General features: G+C 39.2%; 2 protein-coding genes across 2 annotated transcripts; one reads left to right on the forward strand and one right to left on the reverse strand.

Annotated features, from left to right (window-relative positions):
• The first annotated feature begins 1,459 nt into the window (after positions 1-1,459).
• Positions 1,460-9,321, forward strand: LOC125491242 (beta-1,3-galactosyltransferase 5-like). Its single transcript, XM_048632757.1, has 2 exons — positions 1,460-2,140; positions 8,854-9,321. The coding sequence occupies exons 1-2, from the start codon at positions 1,460-1,462 to the stop codon at positions 9,151-9,153; spliced, it is 981 nt and encodes a 326-aa protein (XP_048488714.1). The 3' UTR covers positions 9,154-9,321.
• Positions 9,322-10,116: 795 nt separating this feature from the next.
• LOC125491243 (uncharacterized protein K02A2.6-like) lies at positions 10,117-13,369 on the reverse strand. The gene is made up of 2 exons (XM_048632758.1): positions 12,654-13,369; positions 10,117-11,251 (listed from the first exon to the last, which is right to left on the reverse strand). Exons 1-2 carry the CDS (start codon positions 13,340-13,342, stop codon positions 10,117-10,119), a joined length of 1,824 nt encoding a protein of 607 aa, XP_048488715.1. The 5' UTR covers positions 13,343-13,369.
• Between the last annotated feature and the right edge of the window lie 5,018 nt (positions 13,370-18,387).

An 18,387-nucleotide genomic window follows, 5' to 3' on the forward strand; every position in this document is an offset into this window, starting at 1 on the left:
GGTGAGACCGAAGTAAATTGATCCATATCTAATTACTCACTAATGAATTGTATATTGTAAAAGATTATATGGGTTTATTAACACCGCAAGAGCGAATTAACAATACGAGCAAACTTAAAATCTTATAGAATTAAGAAATATTAAACATTTATGTGAGCTGTCACCGGAACAGATAAGTTTGTGGCACTGTAATCAAGTTTTTTTGACATGACATGAGAAAAAACTAGATTAGGTGCTTGTGCTTAGTGCAATAATGTAATAAGGTAATATCTGTGGGTCGTGGGAATAACGAGATAGATAGACTTAAAAAAACTATTATTTATTATTTTTGAACACTTTATTTTACATTTTCTAAAGTAACAAGAAACAAGAGCATAAAATTAAAAGAAATTCAGACAGTGTACAAAGGCTAATTGCCAAAAAGCAATTTCTTCCAGCCAACCCTTGATAGGTTGGGAGAACATGTCATTAATCATCATTATTTCGTCTAAAATCGCTGCAGGTGCGCGAAATTCTTCTTGGTATACTGCCTAAGATTTAAAGTGTCATGTCATGTCCTCACACCTGTAATCAAAGAAAAATAAAGATTATATACTTTTCATCACGACCCATCCCGTCCCCACTGCTGGGGCACGGGTATATGGGTAAAATTATTCGCAACCATTGACATATATATTACTAGCGTAAGGACAGGGCCTCCCACTCAAAAAAATGGCACCCGCGCGTTGGCCCTAAAATCGTAATTTTAGGGCCAACGCTCCTCAGTCGACAGTTGTCTGTGGCCGAGGGATGGTCTTGTGAATCTTGTGATAAATATGTAGTTGTGTTGTGAAAGGCTGCAAAAACCATTATACGAAGGTCTAAAAGAAACATCGAATATCGTATCATCGGTGATTACCATTAAATTAAGTAATAAACACATTATAAAGTGATAATTATTTTACTACCAAAGTCTACAAGGGCCCCGCGCTGTAACCTTGTGCGGACGTCATTTTTTGTTGACTATCCTCCGAGAACATTTTCTTGTTGCACACTTACGTTTTGGAGCGTGATTTCTAGTCCATTTGTACGGGACGCGCTACAGGTCTACAGCCCAAAACAGTTTTAATTTTAGTAGTTGGATTTGTCTTAAATTATTGATATGGCGCCTTGTCTTAAATTAAATAACGTAGCGTCAGCCTCTCCGCAGAAATTGACAACTCAAATAACGCATAGAGTATGAAATGACGTCTCGTTGTTGCACATTTTGACCACCGGAACAGATAAGTTTGTGGCACTCTAAGTACCTAGTTACTCTGTGTTATGAAGGTGGAATAGACGCAGAACATTATTCAAAGGGTGACAGAAATTCAAGCGTAGCTTTAGTATAGTGCCACAAACTTGTTCTTGCTCTTGCGGTGTTAATAAACCCATCTAATCTTTTACAACATACAATTCATTAGCTAGTAAGTAATGAGATATGGATCAATTTAGTCATGGGGCGCGGTGCGCGGGGGCGGGGCGCGCGCTGCCGGCCGCGCTGGGGCTGCTGGCCGCGCTGCTGCTGCTGGCGGCCCGCAGAGACTCCCGCGTCGTCCTCACGAGCGAGCTGTACGAGGCGGGCCACTCGCGGCCGCACGCCGAGTGCTGCCCCGCGCGTGGCGCCGCGCTCCGGCTGCTGGTGCTGGTGACGTCAGCCCCCGGCCACGCCGCCGCCAGGGAAGCCGTGCGACTCTCGTGGGGACACGCCGCTTTGAGGCGCGACATCGGTTTCGCCTTCATACTTGGCAGTCTCCACACACGCGACGAGGCGAAAGCTGACGCTATTAGAGCAGAAGACGAACTGTACGGGGACATAATCATCGGCAACTCGAGGGATTCTTACAGCAACTTGACGCTGAAGACCCTGTCCATGCTGGAGTGGGTGCACACGTACTGCCCCAAGGTGCCGCGGCTGCTGAAGACCGACGACGACATGTTCATCAACATCCCGCGCCTGCTCAAGTTCATCGACGCGCGCAAGAACGAGACAAGAACAATCTGGGGGCACGTGTACGAGCAGGCGTGGCCACACCGGACCATGTGGTCTAAGTACTACGTGTCGCCGCGGCAGTATCCGTCCAGTCAGTTCCCGGACTACACCAACGGCCCCGCCTACCTTGTAAGGATGGCGGAGGTATTAATGAAACAAAGGCTCGATTAAGACTGGTTTATTTTGGAGTAAACATGAATATTTAAAGATATGCTTTAGGTACACCACTACATTACCCACGCAGGGGTAAAATAAAATAAAATAGGTATAGTTTATTTTATTTTTATATCGAATATTGATTACATTGCTTACACTTCACAATACACATGAATATAATAAAGGTTTGATTATATGCGGCTACATGTATACTTACAACATAACACTTTAATATGGTTATTACCTCTATAAGTGATAACATAAGTAGAAAGATACAAGGGGATTAATTACTTAGTTAAATATAACTTCGTTCGATTTTTATGTATACTATCTAATTTTCCATCCTTTTCTATAATAACATTTGGTGATTCGTCTTTTACAACTTTATAAGGTCCTAAATATAAGCTGTCGAGTTTACTGCCAGTTTCATTCTTAACGAGAATCAAGTCATTTTCTTTATATTTGACACTATTTGTATAAACATCATATTTATTCTTTCTTATTATTTTACTTTGAATCAAATTTTCACGAGCTTCTTTTTGGGATACTTGTAGTCTGAATCGTAATTCATAAGGATAATGGTCACTGTTATAAAGTGGTTGCACCTGTTTACATAAATTAGTAGGTAAATTGCACCTCTTACCATAGACTAACTCAAACGGGGTAAATTTTGTTTCGGAGTGTACTGAGGTGTTGTATGCAAAACTCCAGTATGGCAACCATGAACTCCATGTTTCTGGATGGTTGTCAGTTTGTATCCGTAAAAATGAACCTAAATGTTTATGTGAATTCTCAAGAGATCCTATAGTTTGATGGTGGTAAGCGGTGGAATTTAACTTTTTTATGTGAAGAAGATCACAGACTTCTTTCATTACTGCTGACATAAATTCTGTTCCTCTATCCGTACATATTTCTTTAGGTATACCATGTTTTAGAATAAAATTGTTGACTAACGTTTTAGCTACCTCATTTGTAATTTTGGTAATTAATGGAAATACTTCGATAAATTTTGATAATTCACATTGAATGCTCAAAATATAATTGTAATTATTGTCATCCTTTTCTAGTGGTCCGACAATATCTAAGTAAATCTTATCAAATGCTGTCTTCGCAGTAGTCGTTATTACCATAGGCTCTTTTATAATAGTTGTTTGTTTTTGTTTTTGACAATGACTGCAACGTTTTACGAAATCAGTGACATCTTTTTCTAACCCATTCCAATAATAGTATTTCTTTATATTATTTAGCATTCGTCTTTTGCCCGCGTGGCCACTTGTGGGCAAAAGATGAAAATCGATAAGTATGCACCTTTTATCATCTTTATCTTCAATTCTTTCTACACTATTTAAAACACAAAAACGGGGACCGGTCCATTTTTTATTTTCTTTCACTTCTTTTATTAATTTTTCTACAAAACTTTTATTATTTGCTTCTTTTATTAAATATATTTCATCTATTTTCAACAATTTACAAAACTTTCCTAGCTCTCTCACAAAGTCGGCTCGCGTCCATTGTGATCGAGATGCTGGATTAATATATATTGTCTGTTTACTACTTACGTAAGCAAATATATTATTTTCCTCTGTAATTAAATTCTTCTTCATTATATTTTCATAGTCTTTATCGTTTATCATACGTAACTCCACACATTCTTTTGGTTTGATATGAGTTTCCACCACGTTCGGTTGATCAGGCCGTTCATTGATAGAAACAATATCATCCAATTCTCTTTCTTTCATCTCCTGTATTTTTCTGTATTGTTGTCTTGTCATAACCTGAATAATTCTTTCATTCATCTCTTTCAAATCATGTAAGGTTAACCTTGACAAAGCATCTGCAGCTGCATTGTCGGTTCCTTTGAGATATTCCACACAAAAATCATATTCTTCTAGAGCTAATCTAAATTTGATAAGCCGACTACTGGGGTCCTTCATATTAAACAAATAGAGCAATGGTCTGTGGTCTGTTACTACTTTGAAACTACGTCCATAAAGATATGGCCTAAAATGTTTGACTCCCCACACAATAGCAAGTAGCTCTTTTTCTATTGTTGGGTAGTTTTTTTCCCCTTTATTCAAGCTTCGGCTTGCGTAAGCTACCGGTTTACCATTACAATTTGAAAGAATTGCTCCTAAAGCGTAGCCTGAAGCATCTGTATGTAATACAAATTGGTTTTCTTCCGAAAAATCGGGGTATTGTAGTATAGGTGGTGAAATCATACACTCTTTAAGTTTTTCAAAGGCATTTTGACATTTACTATCCCAATTAAACGTAACGTTTTTGCGACATAATTTATTAAGTGGATAGACTATTTCAGCAAATTGTGGAATAAAACGCCGATAATAATTTGTGAATGCAACAAATCTTCTGGTTTCATCTAAATTAGTAGGTACGGGATAATTTTTAACAACTTCAATTTTAGATGGATCTGGTAAGATACCATCACCTGATACACAATGGCCTAAATAAATAATTTCTTTTTTCAGAAAATTACATTTAGCTGGGTTGAGTTTTAGATTTACTTCTCTTAGTCGGGTAAATACGTCCAGTAGGTTTTTATTATGCTCATTAAGGTTTCTACCGAATACGACTAAATCATCTAAATATAGTAAACATTTTTCATGGTTCAGACCGCTCATGGCAATGTTCATCATTCTTGAAAAAGCGCTGGGACTAGTTTTTAATCCCATGGGTAATCGAGTCATTTGATATTGTCCTGATGCAAATGCAGTGTACTTTCGGCTTTTTAACCGACTTCAAAAAAAGGAGGAGGTTCTCAATTCGTCGGGATCTTTTTTTTTTTTTTTTTTTTTTTTTATATTTTTTTTTATGTATGTTCACCGATTACTCCGCCGTTTATGAACCGATTTTGAAAATTCTTTTTTTGTTGTATTGGGTTGAGCTTCCAGGTGGTCCCATTTTTTTTTCAGAATTTTATCTCACCCCCAAGGGTGGGTAAAGGGGTAAAAACAGGGTATGAATTTCAATTTTGGGCACATATTAACCGATTCTAATGAAATTAAGAACGTAAATAGAGTTCTTATAACAAAAAAATATGATGGTGACCTTGAGCTGATCTGATGATGGAAACGGAAGGCAGTCAGGGGAACTCCTCAACGGTATATAGCAACTACTTCGTGTTTAGGCTTGAATGATTCGTATTGATTAGTAGGACATTTTGGTATCATTTGCACCTTACTTTTGATTGAAAATTATTACAAATAAACTAAAAACTATTAAATAAAATAATAATTAAAAAAATTAAAAAACCGACTTCAAAAAACCACTAAAATGTAAGAAATAATTTAAGGTTTACACAAATTCTACTCGTATGAGACAGTACAAATATACCTAAGCAGGAACTGTTCTTTTTTGAAGTTGGTGCCATATTTCTTCAGATTACTTTGTCACCGCACCAACATCAAAAAAGAACAGTTCCTGCTTAGGTATATTTGTACTGTCTCATACGAGTAGAATTTGTGTAAACCTTAAATTATTTCTTACATTTTAGTGGTTTTTTGAAGTCGGTTTTTTAATTTTTTTTAGGATCCAATGTAACGGAATAATAACCTTGATATAAATCCAAATGTGTATAATATATACTTCCTGCTAATGAGTCTAAAATTTCAGTGATGTTCGGCAGGGGAAATTTATCGTTTTGTATTACATTATTTAATTTACGGTAATCTACAACTAACCTCCACTTCTTATCTCCGTTAGTAGATTTTTTAGGCACCAGTAATATGGGACTTGACCAATCACTTTTAGCTGGTTCTATCGTTCCATCTTCTAACATTTTAGTTATTTGATTGTCTACTTCAGATTTTTGCGAATAGGGTAGCCTATATTGTTTTGTAAAAATTGGTTCAGTACTTTCTTTTAAAGAGATTGTGTGTTTATATAATTCTGTTGTTGTTATTTTATCATTGGTTAAATAAAATATATCTGAAAATTTCGCGCAGAGACTTTCAATTGACCAACGTTCCTCCTTATTCAAATGCTGTAAATTTAAAATTGAAAATAATTCTTTCACCCTTTTAGACTTCGTATCAACTTTATCAAATTTGCATACATCATAATCCTGTAAATTTAGTATGGTTGGAGTAATGTTGTCTAGTTCAACTTCAGCTTCGGTTGTGTTTAACACTAAAACTGGTATGACCCCATTTATTGGTTTCACTACAGTATTTGCAATGTATAGTCCGTCACGTATTTCTGATGAGCAAACGACACAATCGTTATTAATATTGGTTGAAATATAATGTATGGATTCAGACCTAGGAGGTATAATATATGAAGTTTGACAGTGGTTAGTTCGAATCTTTAAATCGACTGTTTTCTCTGGTGACTCAGATAATGTTAAAGTATTTTTATTCAAATTTAAAATAGCTTGAAATTTTGTTAGGAAATCATTACCGATAATTCCATCGTCTTTACACGGTAGTGAGTCAAAAACATAGAACCTGTGACCAAAACGGTGAACGCCTGACGTTAATTCTAAATAAACGGATCCGATTGCACGTATTGATCCTCCAATACCGCTTACAGAGAAATCTTCCGCTCGGACTGGAATATTACCCGAGATATGTTTTGACTTGATTGCTGAAATTGAAGCTCCTGTGTCGATTAACCATGTATAAGGTTGATTTTGCCATGACAAACTAATAGAACATATGCTATTATTATGCGCTAATATGTGTTCCTTATTAGTCACGAAAAAATTCTGACTCCTGTTCCTGCTCGTTTGGTTCGGTTACCATGTGAATTTGTCTATGTTGTTGCGGCCTGTTGCCTCCACGATAGTGATTATTATAGTTGGACTTACCTCCTTCTTGAACGTTACGTCCCTGCGAGCCCCGCATGAAGCCCCTGTGTCGTCCGCGACTCTGAAACCTTTGGTTAGAATGGAACGCTCCTTGCGGCTGATGATGATGATGGAAGCCGCCTCTATTGAATCGTCCTCGTGTTGACTGGTTTCTGAAATACCGATTATTATGGGCGTAATAGTTAGTAGAATTACGAAATGTTAGCATTTCCTGGGAGGTAGATTGATGCGATACCTCCTCATCGACGGCTGCTTGTATGGCATCCTTTAAACAGTTATAATTCCTGGCCAAAATAATAGTATTAAGCCGCCGATTACGTAATCCGTCTGCAAAACTTTTAATAGCTTGTTTTTCGTTAAGCGGTTTTAAAACTTTAAAGTTTTCTTCATTTCCGTCTGACTGAGATATGGTCAGCTCGGTAAACAATTCAGTTATTTTATTTCCGTAATCAATTAAACTCATGTTATTTTGTTTACACGTGAGTAACTGATTTTGCAACGAAGTTGCCGATTTTTGAGGCAATAATACCTTTTTCATGTCTTTAACTAGCTCACTTACACTGTCATAATTTAATGCCAACCGCAATTTCGCAGACTGTGATAAACGGCTTTTTAATACGAAATTAATTAATTCAGGTTTTGATGTGTCTTTTAGAGTGGTCTCATAGTATTCGATGGCATCTATAAGTTGTCTCGTAATATGTAACTCATCCGTCATTACTGGCAATAAACTCAACGCTGTTTTAAGTTCAAATGAAGACATGGTGACAGTTTCACTACTACTACTCGTACTACTTCCAAAATTAATTTCACTTTGATTACACAATTGTAATACTTGCTTATACAAGGAATCAAAATCTGCAAGCAATTTATTCACCAACTTAATAATATCTTGACCTAAATATCCTTTCTTTATATCATAAGTAATTTTTTCAGACACAATTAAATATTTAGAGTAAATATTTCTCGACTCTTCTAGTTTTTTATTTAATATGCTACCTTGTCTCCGGGTAGGTCCTATTTTTATCAAATAAGTTTTAATTTCTTTTAGTTCCTGACATAATTTAAATAATTCCTCCGACATAACTTACCATTATGATGCACAATAATTAATCAATCTGCATAATTCACAATAAAATATAACAGCACTAACCATTTACCTATAGTAACTTAATGTCTCTATTTTTTTTTTTTTTTATTTTTTTTACGTGGTTATATTCACTTTATACGATATATTATTTAGCACTCATTTTATATCTTCACTAAATGCCCTTTTCACTGATTATAGGATATTTCACCTCACTATATTTCACATTACACTACGCCGCCGTCGCGACGATTCCCATTCAGCTGGAACTGCGCCATGGAACTCCTGCAGAGTTCTTGGTTAATCCAACGGACGTGGCACTTTTTATAAATCCGGAACAATAGGTACGCAGCGCCTGTTATCATGAGGAGCAGTATAATGATAACCAATACACTTATTGCAGACAAGTGGAGACGTAGTTCTTCCAACGAAGCATTATTGGAACCGCCCGCAGCGTTCTGTACGATTACAGTTTCCTCCTTACTTAGAGTTTTCCCCATTTTTCCGCGTTTTTATTACACTGATAGTGCAATCACAGTACAGTAGCAAAAATGTAATGATTTTAAACATCGTTAAAACTGTGCACTTCACTCAATGTTTATAAAAGACAGTCCTTTTAGGGCACGCCGCCCGGCCCCGGGATCAGATTCGCGCGCGTGCGGTGAGCGCTGGCTGGGTCGCCATGTAAGGATGGCGGAGGTATTAATGAAACAAAGGCTCGATTAAGACTGGTTTATTTTGGAGTAAACATGAATATTTAAAGATATGCTTTAGGTACACCACTACAACCTCATGACCACCGACGTGGTGGGGGAACTGTTAAAAGCCGCGGGGCAAGAGCCCTACTTGAGGCTAGAAGATGTCTTCGTGACAGGAGTGCTCGCCAGCAAACTAAAGATTAAGCGGCAACACGCGGCGGAGTTCTTGTTATCCGCGGAGGCGGATAACAAGAAGGTGTTGTACCACCCCTGCACGGTGCAGAAGGGCATCGCGATCCACATGGTGCGCTTCCACGAGCAGTTCGACCTGTGGCGGAAAGTACTCGACGGGACGACCAAGTGCGAAGACGCCTAAACAATTCTAATTTCGAAAAACTCAAGCAAATAAAGTTATTCAAGTAAATGTAATTTTTTTCTGTTTTTTTTTTAGTCAAAACTGTTAGATTATGTGCTTTTAACTTATTTTATGTAACAATTTAGCAGTTGTGGATATATTTATTGGATATAGATGACTTTTTGCGGATAAAAGCATTTTATTTCATGTCCGTAAGGCGTCTAAATCTCGAGATATGATTTTCTATGAAGAAGAAGAAAAATAAAACTTAAGGGTGGAAATTTTTGAAATTTATTTTATATGTAATTTGGACTCACGCTGTTAATCTGCACATTTTAGCGAAAACCGCATGCTTCTAGGACTTAGGGTTCGCGAGTTATAGCCTACTTAATTTTATGGCGGCCATCTTGTCCGCCATTTTGAAATTCTTGTAGTGGCTGTATCTCAGCAGCCCGTCACCCGATCTGGATGCGGTTTTCTGTATTAGGGTCAGCGGAGAATCTACTTCCTTAATATAGAGACTAACTCTACATAGAGCTATATTTTATTTTTATTTTTTGTTATGTTTGTATTTTTTGACAATTTTATTTAAATATTAATTTAGACTATCTCTACCCTTTACAGTAGAGGATTATTCTTTAGTTTAGTTTCTTATTTTTTGTGTTATTTTGAGGTAGAGCTAAATTTACTTAGCTCTAAATCTTTAATTTTATTTCTTGTGTAATATTGTATTGACTCTGAGGGCTTTATTGAGCTCCTATTACTGTGTTAATTAAACGATTACGGACATGTTTGGGCACCGTACGCCACCTGTACGTAGAATGTCGGGGCAGCGAACAGCCGCTGAGCCCCAAGAGGCGAAGCAGGGATCCGCCTCACATGTCAGACGCAGCATCGGGGAGTGGGAGGCCGGGAAACCAGGGCAGAGCTCCGTGGAGCCTCCTCCCCGAGCAGCAGCAGTGGTGCAGGGAACAAGCAGCGCCACTACACCCCCGACACAAAAATATAAAAACAGGACGACGGAAACCAGAGCCTGCCTGACAACTGCAAAAACCTGTTTCTGGTGTTATCGGTATTTTTAGCTGGTACAACTAAATCTAATCTACAGCGCAGATCTCGTCCATACATCAACTTTGCCGGGGTCAAGCCGGTGGCGCAATGTACGGTGTTTCGGTATTGGAACAAGTACCCGAGCAAGTCCTCATCGACACATCTAGAAGGTTTACTTAATATACATTTGAGCATTTTCTTACAGGTACGAACAGAATTTTCCGCTTGGCCGTTGCTGGCTGGGTGATATATGGGCGATGTCACGTGTTCAATACCATTAACATCACAAAATTTTCTAAATTCTACTGTTTTAATTTTTGCATCATTATCTGAACATATAACTTTTACCAAACCAAATCTGGAGAATAGGTACTTTAATTTTGAAATAAGAGCCTGTGTGGACGTTCCGCTGCTCATATGGAAGCACTCTAGCCATTTACTGAACGCGTCTACAACAATTAAGTATACCCTTTGCCCAATAGTCATGTAATCGATGTGTATGCGCCACCACGGGCCGGGGGGCCGCGGCCAGGGCGCGGGGGCGGCGCTCGGCGGCGCGGGGCGCAGTGCGGTGCACGTGCTACAGTTACCTATACACTGCTCAATGTCCTTATCAATATAAGGCCACCACATCCTACTTCGAGCTGAACTTTTCGTCTTTACAATGCCAAAATGTCCTTTATGTAACTCGTACATAAGACGTTCCCGTAACAAACTCGGTATGACAACCCTGTGGCCACGCAGTAAGCAACCGTCTTCTACTTCTAAGTCGGATTTGCAACGGAAGTACGGCTGTATAGCGGCGCAAGTTACCTTGCGAGGCCACCCTTTTAACATGTATTTAATGACTGTCTGAAGCGTTCGATCAGCCGCTGTGGCCGTCCTGACGTCATCAACTGATACGGGTAACGTTGACTCATCGAGAAAGTGCAGAGGAGCCGCCGCGGCGTCCTCCGCGTCCTCCAGCTCCGTGTGTCGCACCGGCAGTGGTGCTCGAGAAAAATAATCTGCAACTATATTTTTCTCCGACGGTAAGTACTGTATTACATAATTATATGCGGATAGATATATCGTACGTTCGGGTTGTGGAGTCATTCAGATACCTGGGACACGTGCTCACGTCAGATCTACGTGATGATGCAGACCTGGAGAGGGAGCGCAGGGCCCTGGCCGTCCGCTGCAACATGCTCGCGAGGCGGTTTGCTCGTTGTACTGAGCAAGTGAAAGTAACTCTGTTTAGAGCGTACTGCCAGAGCTTTTATACTTGTCAGCTCTGGCTAAACTACACGAAACGCGCATACTCGACTCTCAGGGTTCAGTACAACGATGCATTCCGTATACTTCTAAAGCATCCTCGTTTCTGCAGTGCGTCAGGCATGTTTGCGGAGGCTGGGGTCCATAATCAGGTCACGTGTTGCTGGCTTCTGGGACAGAGTGCGCTCCTCCAGCAATACCATACTGCAAGTGGTGAGTGACGACTTGAATGGTCCATTCTTTAGGCACTGGCTAGCTGTGCATCGTGGTGGGAACGTTAAATGACATGAACTTTATCCAAAGTGAAATCTTATTATACGAGTATACATAATTATATATATATTAATATTGTCTTTAAACTTTAATGATATTTACTTTTTTATCTTTTAATTTTAATTTTATAAATGTAAATGTAATTAGGATAGGATATGATATGGGCTTTTTACACCTGAAATAAAGATATATTATTATTATTATGTTGTGTCGTTACCATCACGGGACCATGGGGTCCCGGACATTTGGAAGGCGTGCATGGGGCCGAAGCCAACACGTAGAGGCCCGTTAGACAACATTAATCTATTTGAAATGTAACACCAACCGACGATTTTCCCTGTGTAAACTATGGAAGTAAACCCAAGGAAAACCCCCGGTTAGTGCAGGACTATTGTAGGATATGGAGAAAACTAATACAGGGCTATGGAGTGGGGTGCTAAATGGACTGGGTAACTGGGACTATGGAAGGACTATGGCCCCTGCCTGACCTATGTTTCACACACGGATAAAAAGGCAGGGGGTGACTCGCACACACATTAAATGGGCCCCCCAAAATAGTCGCTAGCACATTACAGTGACGTAGCAACAAGGGGGCAACATGGCATGAGGTGCTAAGGAAGGAGAGGTATTCCACGGCTCTCAGGACAATCGCGTGATCGGTCAAGATCCCTACAAGCATCTTACTGGGTAATACATCCTTCCTCGAGCATTGCTGCTCTAGCGGTACACCACTCAAGCCAGCCAATGAAGGCAAGCAAGAGGTGGAAGATCCTGTTCCTCGTCAGTGTTCACTCTGGACAACCAATAAAGGCAAGCCAGAGATGAGGAACAGGGGTTCTCCCCGGCATCGGGTGGGTGGGGTCGCTAATGCCCAACAGCTCGCCACAAGCTGCCCTGCCGCAGCACAAGCTGCCCTGCCGCATTATTATTATTATTATTATTATATCGCATACCTTTGTAATCTAGAAGCCGCCATCACTGAAACTCCGTTTTTTTTACCAAAGATAGCGATAAGTGGCTTATGGTCGGTCTTAAGTACAAACGGAATATCACGCCCATACAAATATTGGTGGAAGTACTTTACACCATAAATTATAGCCGTCGCTTCCTTTTGGATTTGACTATAATTTTTCTCACTCGCTGAGAGTGTCCTCGAGGCAAATGCCAACGGTCGTTCCTGTCCGTCGGGGCCCTGCGCCAGGCACGCCCCCAGCCCCGCCGGGCCCGCGTCCACGGTCAGCACCAGGCGAGCTGCCGGGTCAAAATGAGTCAGCACGCGGTCGGACGTGAGCTCTCGTCTGATCTGATCGAACGCGGCCTGTTGCCTATGGCCCCACTCCCACGTTACGTCATCACAAACCAACTCATTCAACGGACTTAGGATCGTCGATGCGTTCGGAATAAACTTCCTATAATAATTTATCATACCTAGGAACCGTTTTATTTCCCGTACATTTGTCGGCGGCGGGCATTTTGTTATAGCCTCAACCTTCTTTGGACATGTTCTCAAGCCATTTTTGTCGATGACAAAACCTAGATAAGTCACACTTTCACGGAAAAATTCGCACTTCTGCTGCTGCAGTCGAAGGCCTGCTTCTTGTAACCGTTTTAATACAGCTTCTAAGCGTTCCATATGTATTTCTTTCGTTGGACCTGTAATACAAATATTGTCCAACCATACTACTACTCCTTCTATCCCTATTAAAAGTGTTTCAATCGCCCGTTGAAAGATCGCCGGTGCATTGGCCAGGCCGAACACTAAACGAGTGTATTTAAACAAGCCTTTACTTGTGCTAATTGTTGTTAGATCTTGCGATCCATCATCGCTACAAAGTTCTAACTGATTATACGCCATTTTTAGGGTTCCGTAGCCAAAATGGCAAAAACGGAACCCTTATAGTTTCGTCATGTCCGTCTGTCCGTCTGTCCGTCTGTCCGTCTGTCACAGCCGATTTACTCGGAAACTATAAGTACTACAGTGATGAAATTTGATGGGAATATGTGTTGTATGAACCGCTACAAAAATATGACACTAAATAGTAAAAAAAAGAATTGGGGGTGGGGCCCCCCATACATGTAACTGAGGGATGAAATTTTTTTTTTCGATGTACATACCCGTGTGGGGTATCAATGGAAAGGTCTTTTAAAATGATATAAAGTTTTCTAAAAAACATTTTTCTTAAAGTGAACGGTTTTTGAGATATCAGCTCTGAAAGTCGTAAAAAGTATGTCCCCCCCCCTCTATTTTTATAACTACGGGGTATAAAATTCTAAAAAAAATAGAGGTGATGCATGCTAATTAACTCTTTCAACGATTTTTGGTTTGATCAAAGTATCTCTTATAGTTTTTGAGATAGGTTGATTTAACTGTAATTTTGGTTAAGTTATTGTGCTTACACTGATTTGCTGCTACGGAACCCTTTGTGCGCGAGCCCGACTCGCACTTGGCCGGTTTTAAATCTATTTTTGAATAATGTTCCCCACCCCTGAGTTTGGTAAACACTTCTTCGATACGGGGCATTGGAAAACGTTCTACCTCAATGTCATTGTTTAAAGTCAATGCGTAATCCCCACATATTCTTATCTTTCCATCAGATCTCAACACGGGCACAATCGGTGTACCGTATTTGGAATATGAGATAGGTACTAATATGCCTAACTTTACTAAACGGTCTAACTCGGTCTCAACTTTATCCTTAAGGGCAAAGGGCACGGGCCTTGGTTTATAAAATTTGGGTTTTGCTCCTTCTTTTAATTTTAAGTGTACAACAAATTTATTGAATTGCCCTAATTCGTCCTTCCATAAGTCAGCGTAACCTCGCAATAACTCACTTATCTCCTTATTATTCGTCATGTAATTTACAGATGAAAAACATATGTTAAACGCGGACATAAAATCTCTTCCTATCAAAGGGGGCCCCCCATTTTGAATAACAATAATATTCAATTGTGCAACCTTGTCTTGATATTTAACTGAAGCTTGGAAATAGCCCAAAGGTTTGATTTTATGCCCCGTGTAAAAACAAATTTTTAGCTTACATTCTTCTAATTTATTTTTAGAAAACATTTGAGACCATATTCGTTCTGAAATAACTGTTATCCCTGAACCTGAGTCAATTTCCATAGTTAATGGGCAATCGTTAATTGTAACATCAATAGTGAATGGTTCAATATTAGCATACCTCATGTTGAACATTTTGCATTCGTCGCAATCGCTGCCTGAGCTATCCTCAGCAGCCTCGACCTGAGTAATGTTATTTAACCGTGAACGGCACTTTCTTTCACTGCACACCTTCTTGAGGTGGCCTTTTTTACCACAACACTGACACTTATAGTTCTTGTACCGACAAGAACCTGCACTGTGACTTTTCATGCCACACACTTCACAGCTGTTAGGATAATCAGCGCCATCGCGCCTCGCCTCGCGTCCTGCCGGCGGGCCCGGGGCGCGCGCACGGCCGCTCCTGCTGCCGCTCGCGCCCAGGCGGAACACCGGCTCCTCCTTCACGCGGGGCCCGTCGCCTCCTACAGCTGTCCTCGCCATCCTGACGCATGCATGTTGCTGAGCCACCTCTAGCGCTTTCGCAACCGTCAGGGTCTTCGCGTCCTGCTCGAACAATCTGTTCCTTTCCGGTCCATCTGGCAATCCCAGAATAAACCGGTCGCGAAGTAGCGTGTCTAATGCCGCTCCGAAATCACAAAATACAGCTAATCCTCGCAAACGAATTAGCCACTCTTCCATAGTCTCGCTACTTTCTTTTGTAGCCATATAGAAGGTAGCCCGATCAGCAAATGTGGATCTCTTCGGAGTGAAGTGGGTATCCAAGGCATTCACGAGGTCGTCGAAGGTCAAAGTTTCAATGTCCTTTGGGTGCACGAGGTTCTTCGCCAAACGGTAAGAATCGTCCGATAAATAAGTAAGAAGGTAGTTACTTTTATTATCGGTTATTTTGTTCACGATAAAAAAGTTATTCAAACGATTTTTAAAAATGACCCAAGCGTGCACTTTATAATCAAAACTTGTTATTTCGCCGAGATATGAAGGCATTGTCACTTTATCACCAGACTCGTAGCCAATGAAGTATATTATAATTAGGTACTTAGGTGGCAATGAAACACGAGTGTGCGTAACGAACGGTAGTTTATTACTGACTTGCAGATACCCGCGTAGTTACATACATTACAACCCCACATGAGGGCCAAGTGTGAGGACTGGATCGCCAGAGCAACTCCCAATTGTCGGAACTGCAGCCACGCAAAACTGGACAATACTGACCACAACGCCTTCGACGCGCAATGCCCGACTCGACAGCGCTGGGACGCCCTCGCTAGAGCATCGGTGGCGTATTGCTAAGGTGGTAATGTGGACCGTGTCTGTAGCAACGATAGGACTGATACCACTGGACCTGAGTGTCGAGGAGGTAGCATCAAAGGAGAAGATAGAGATAATTAAGCCAGCTCACAAACTTACGCAAATATGTGTGGATTACGGGTGTTTTCCCAATATAAGATACTACAACAGGTTTTGCGCTTTTGGTATAAATTATAATCATATAGCAGTAGGATGTAAAATAACAAATAATATAAATAGTCGACTAGTGTATAAATTGATTAGACTTAAGATACCTGTGGAACCCAGTTGTAATATAGTGATAATATATACAGTGTGTGTTAGAATAGGTAAATTAAGTATAAGTAACTTAGAAACGTAGGCTAAGAAAACTAATACGCGCAATATAGTAAATATATTGTATAGTGTTAGGTTAAATGTAATAGATTAAGAAAAAAGAAAAACTGAAAAGAAAAAAATATACATATAAAATACAAAAAATTAAAGAAACAAAATAAAAGAAAAAGAAAAGAAAATTAAAATAATCCCAAAAAAAAAAAAAAAAAGAAAAAAAAGTATAAAAAAAAAAGATATTCAAAGAAAATCTGTTGTTTTAGGGCCACTTGCAGAAACAAATTAAATCTAGATTTAGTGTCAAATGTCGATTTAAGAAACGTCAGTCCATATAAAATTTGACACTAAATCGAGATTTAACACTAAATCTAGATTTAATATGTTTGTGCAAGTGGGGCTTAGTTTTAAGACGATCGCCCGTGCGGTCACCTTTAGTGAATAAGTCTTAATTGTAAGATGTAAATTAATAAAGTTTAGATATATAAATTCCCAGATTATGTCCGGGGAAAACTGGAAAGGGAGGGGTTTTAGTCGGTGAGAGTCCGACACTACCTGACAGTACGGGCTGTCAGGTGTCCATTAGGATTTCCCCTCCCTACGAAAAAAAAAAAAAAAAAAAAAAAACCTGACCTAACCTAACCTAACCCAGTTCCCCTGGTGGGGAAGCCACGTCGTTGACCTTCGAGGGGAAGAGGTTTCCGGAACCCTAGAAGAACTTGGTTTGCAGGTGTTGAACAACGGCGACACTCCGACCTTTAGCACTGTCAGAGGGAACAAAACATACGGGTCATTCTACCAAACATCGATTTTTATGTTCGCGTGAAATAACTCTTAAAATATAATACCTAGACGTTAATAATGTACTATCACAATCAAGCCGGGATCGTGTTCTATGTGTTCTCCATAAAATATAATGAAAATTTTCATTATTTATTGAAAAAACCATATCGACACTATGTGATTTGTCACGTCGTGTCGATTGTTCGCGAGCGTGGTAGCACGGTTTGAGCAGCTATAAAAAAATATTGTGTAGAGATAGGATTATATTTCACATAATAAAATAAATTACAATACTTTTACTTATTCATAGTTAAATATTATATTTTTCCAACAATTAAATTAAAAAATACAGACCATTCTACAACCGTTATAAAAAAATAGTCACAAATGTCGACGTTCATAAATCACGATTTTATGAAGGTAAATATTTTACTCTGTGAACATATTTTTTTATTAATGGCAACTCTAAACCACACCTGTCATTGCCAAGTCTAAAATTTTCGTGGGGAATGAATAGTTTTTTTGTAATTCAAAATTCAATATACGTTCTACACCTGTGTCAAAGTTGACCTGTCACAAATGAGGAGGCTATAAAAAATAAATGGATCATTCAATTACAATTTTTGTTACTTGACTTAGTGAGTATGAGAGTACTTAGCACATTTTTAAAACATGCACAAGTTTAACATCATATTGAAGCTGATATGGCGTATTTTGTCGATGTTCTCACTAATGTCGATGTCACGCGTGATGAAAAACTGTTCGACAATTGTGATTTTGTTCGACACGAGGTGACAGATGCTTCTAGGACTTTGGTCAAATATCTATTAACTGTGTATTTTTTTTTCTATTGCTTATTGCATTCACTAATATAATTGTTTACCGAGATAAATATGTCAAAAAAGTTAACAGATGTATCAAACATGCGATGCAGGCGTTATTATATGTCTTGTCGACACTTGTGATTTTATTTGATCGACACAAGTGACTGTAGCTTGTAGTGTGTTGTGAAATTTCTGTTAATTATACTATATAATGTACAGATCTTTTTACCTAGGTACCAAAATAGGGGTAAAGACGAAGTTAAAGCATAGTTAATACACGGTTTAAGTAATAAATATTAAAAATGAGTAAATTAATGCTAGAATAAGAAATTTGACAAAAACAAGACAGTAATTATGGAAAATACTAAAAAAAAAAGTTTTTAAAAAAAG

The sequence above is a fragment of the Plutella xylostella genome, chromosome Z (genome assembly GCF_932276165.1).
Source record: "Plutella xylostella chromosome Z, ilPluXylo3.1, whole genome shotgun sequence".
Classification (NCBI taxonomy): domain Eukaryota; kingdom Metazoa; phylum Arthropoda; class Insecta; order Lepidoptera; family Plutellidae; genus Plutella; species Plutella xylostella.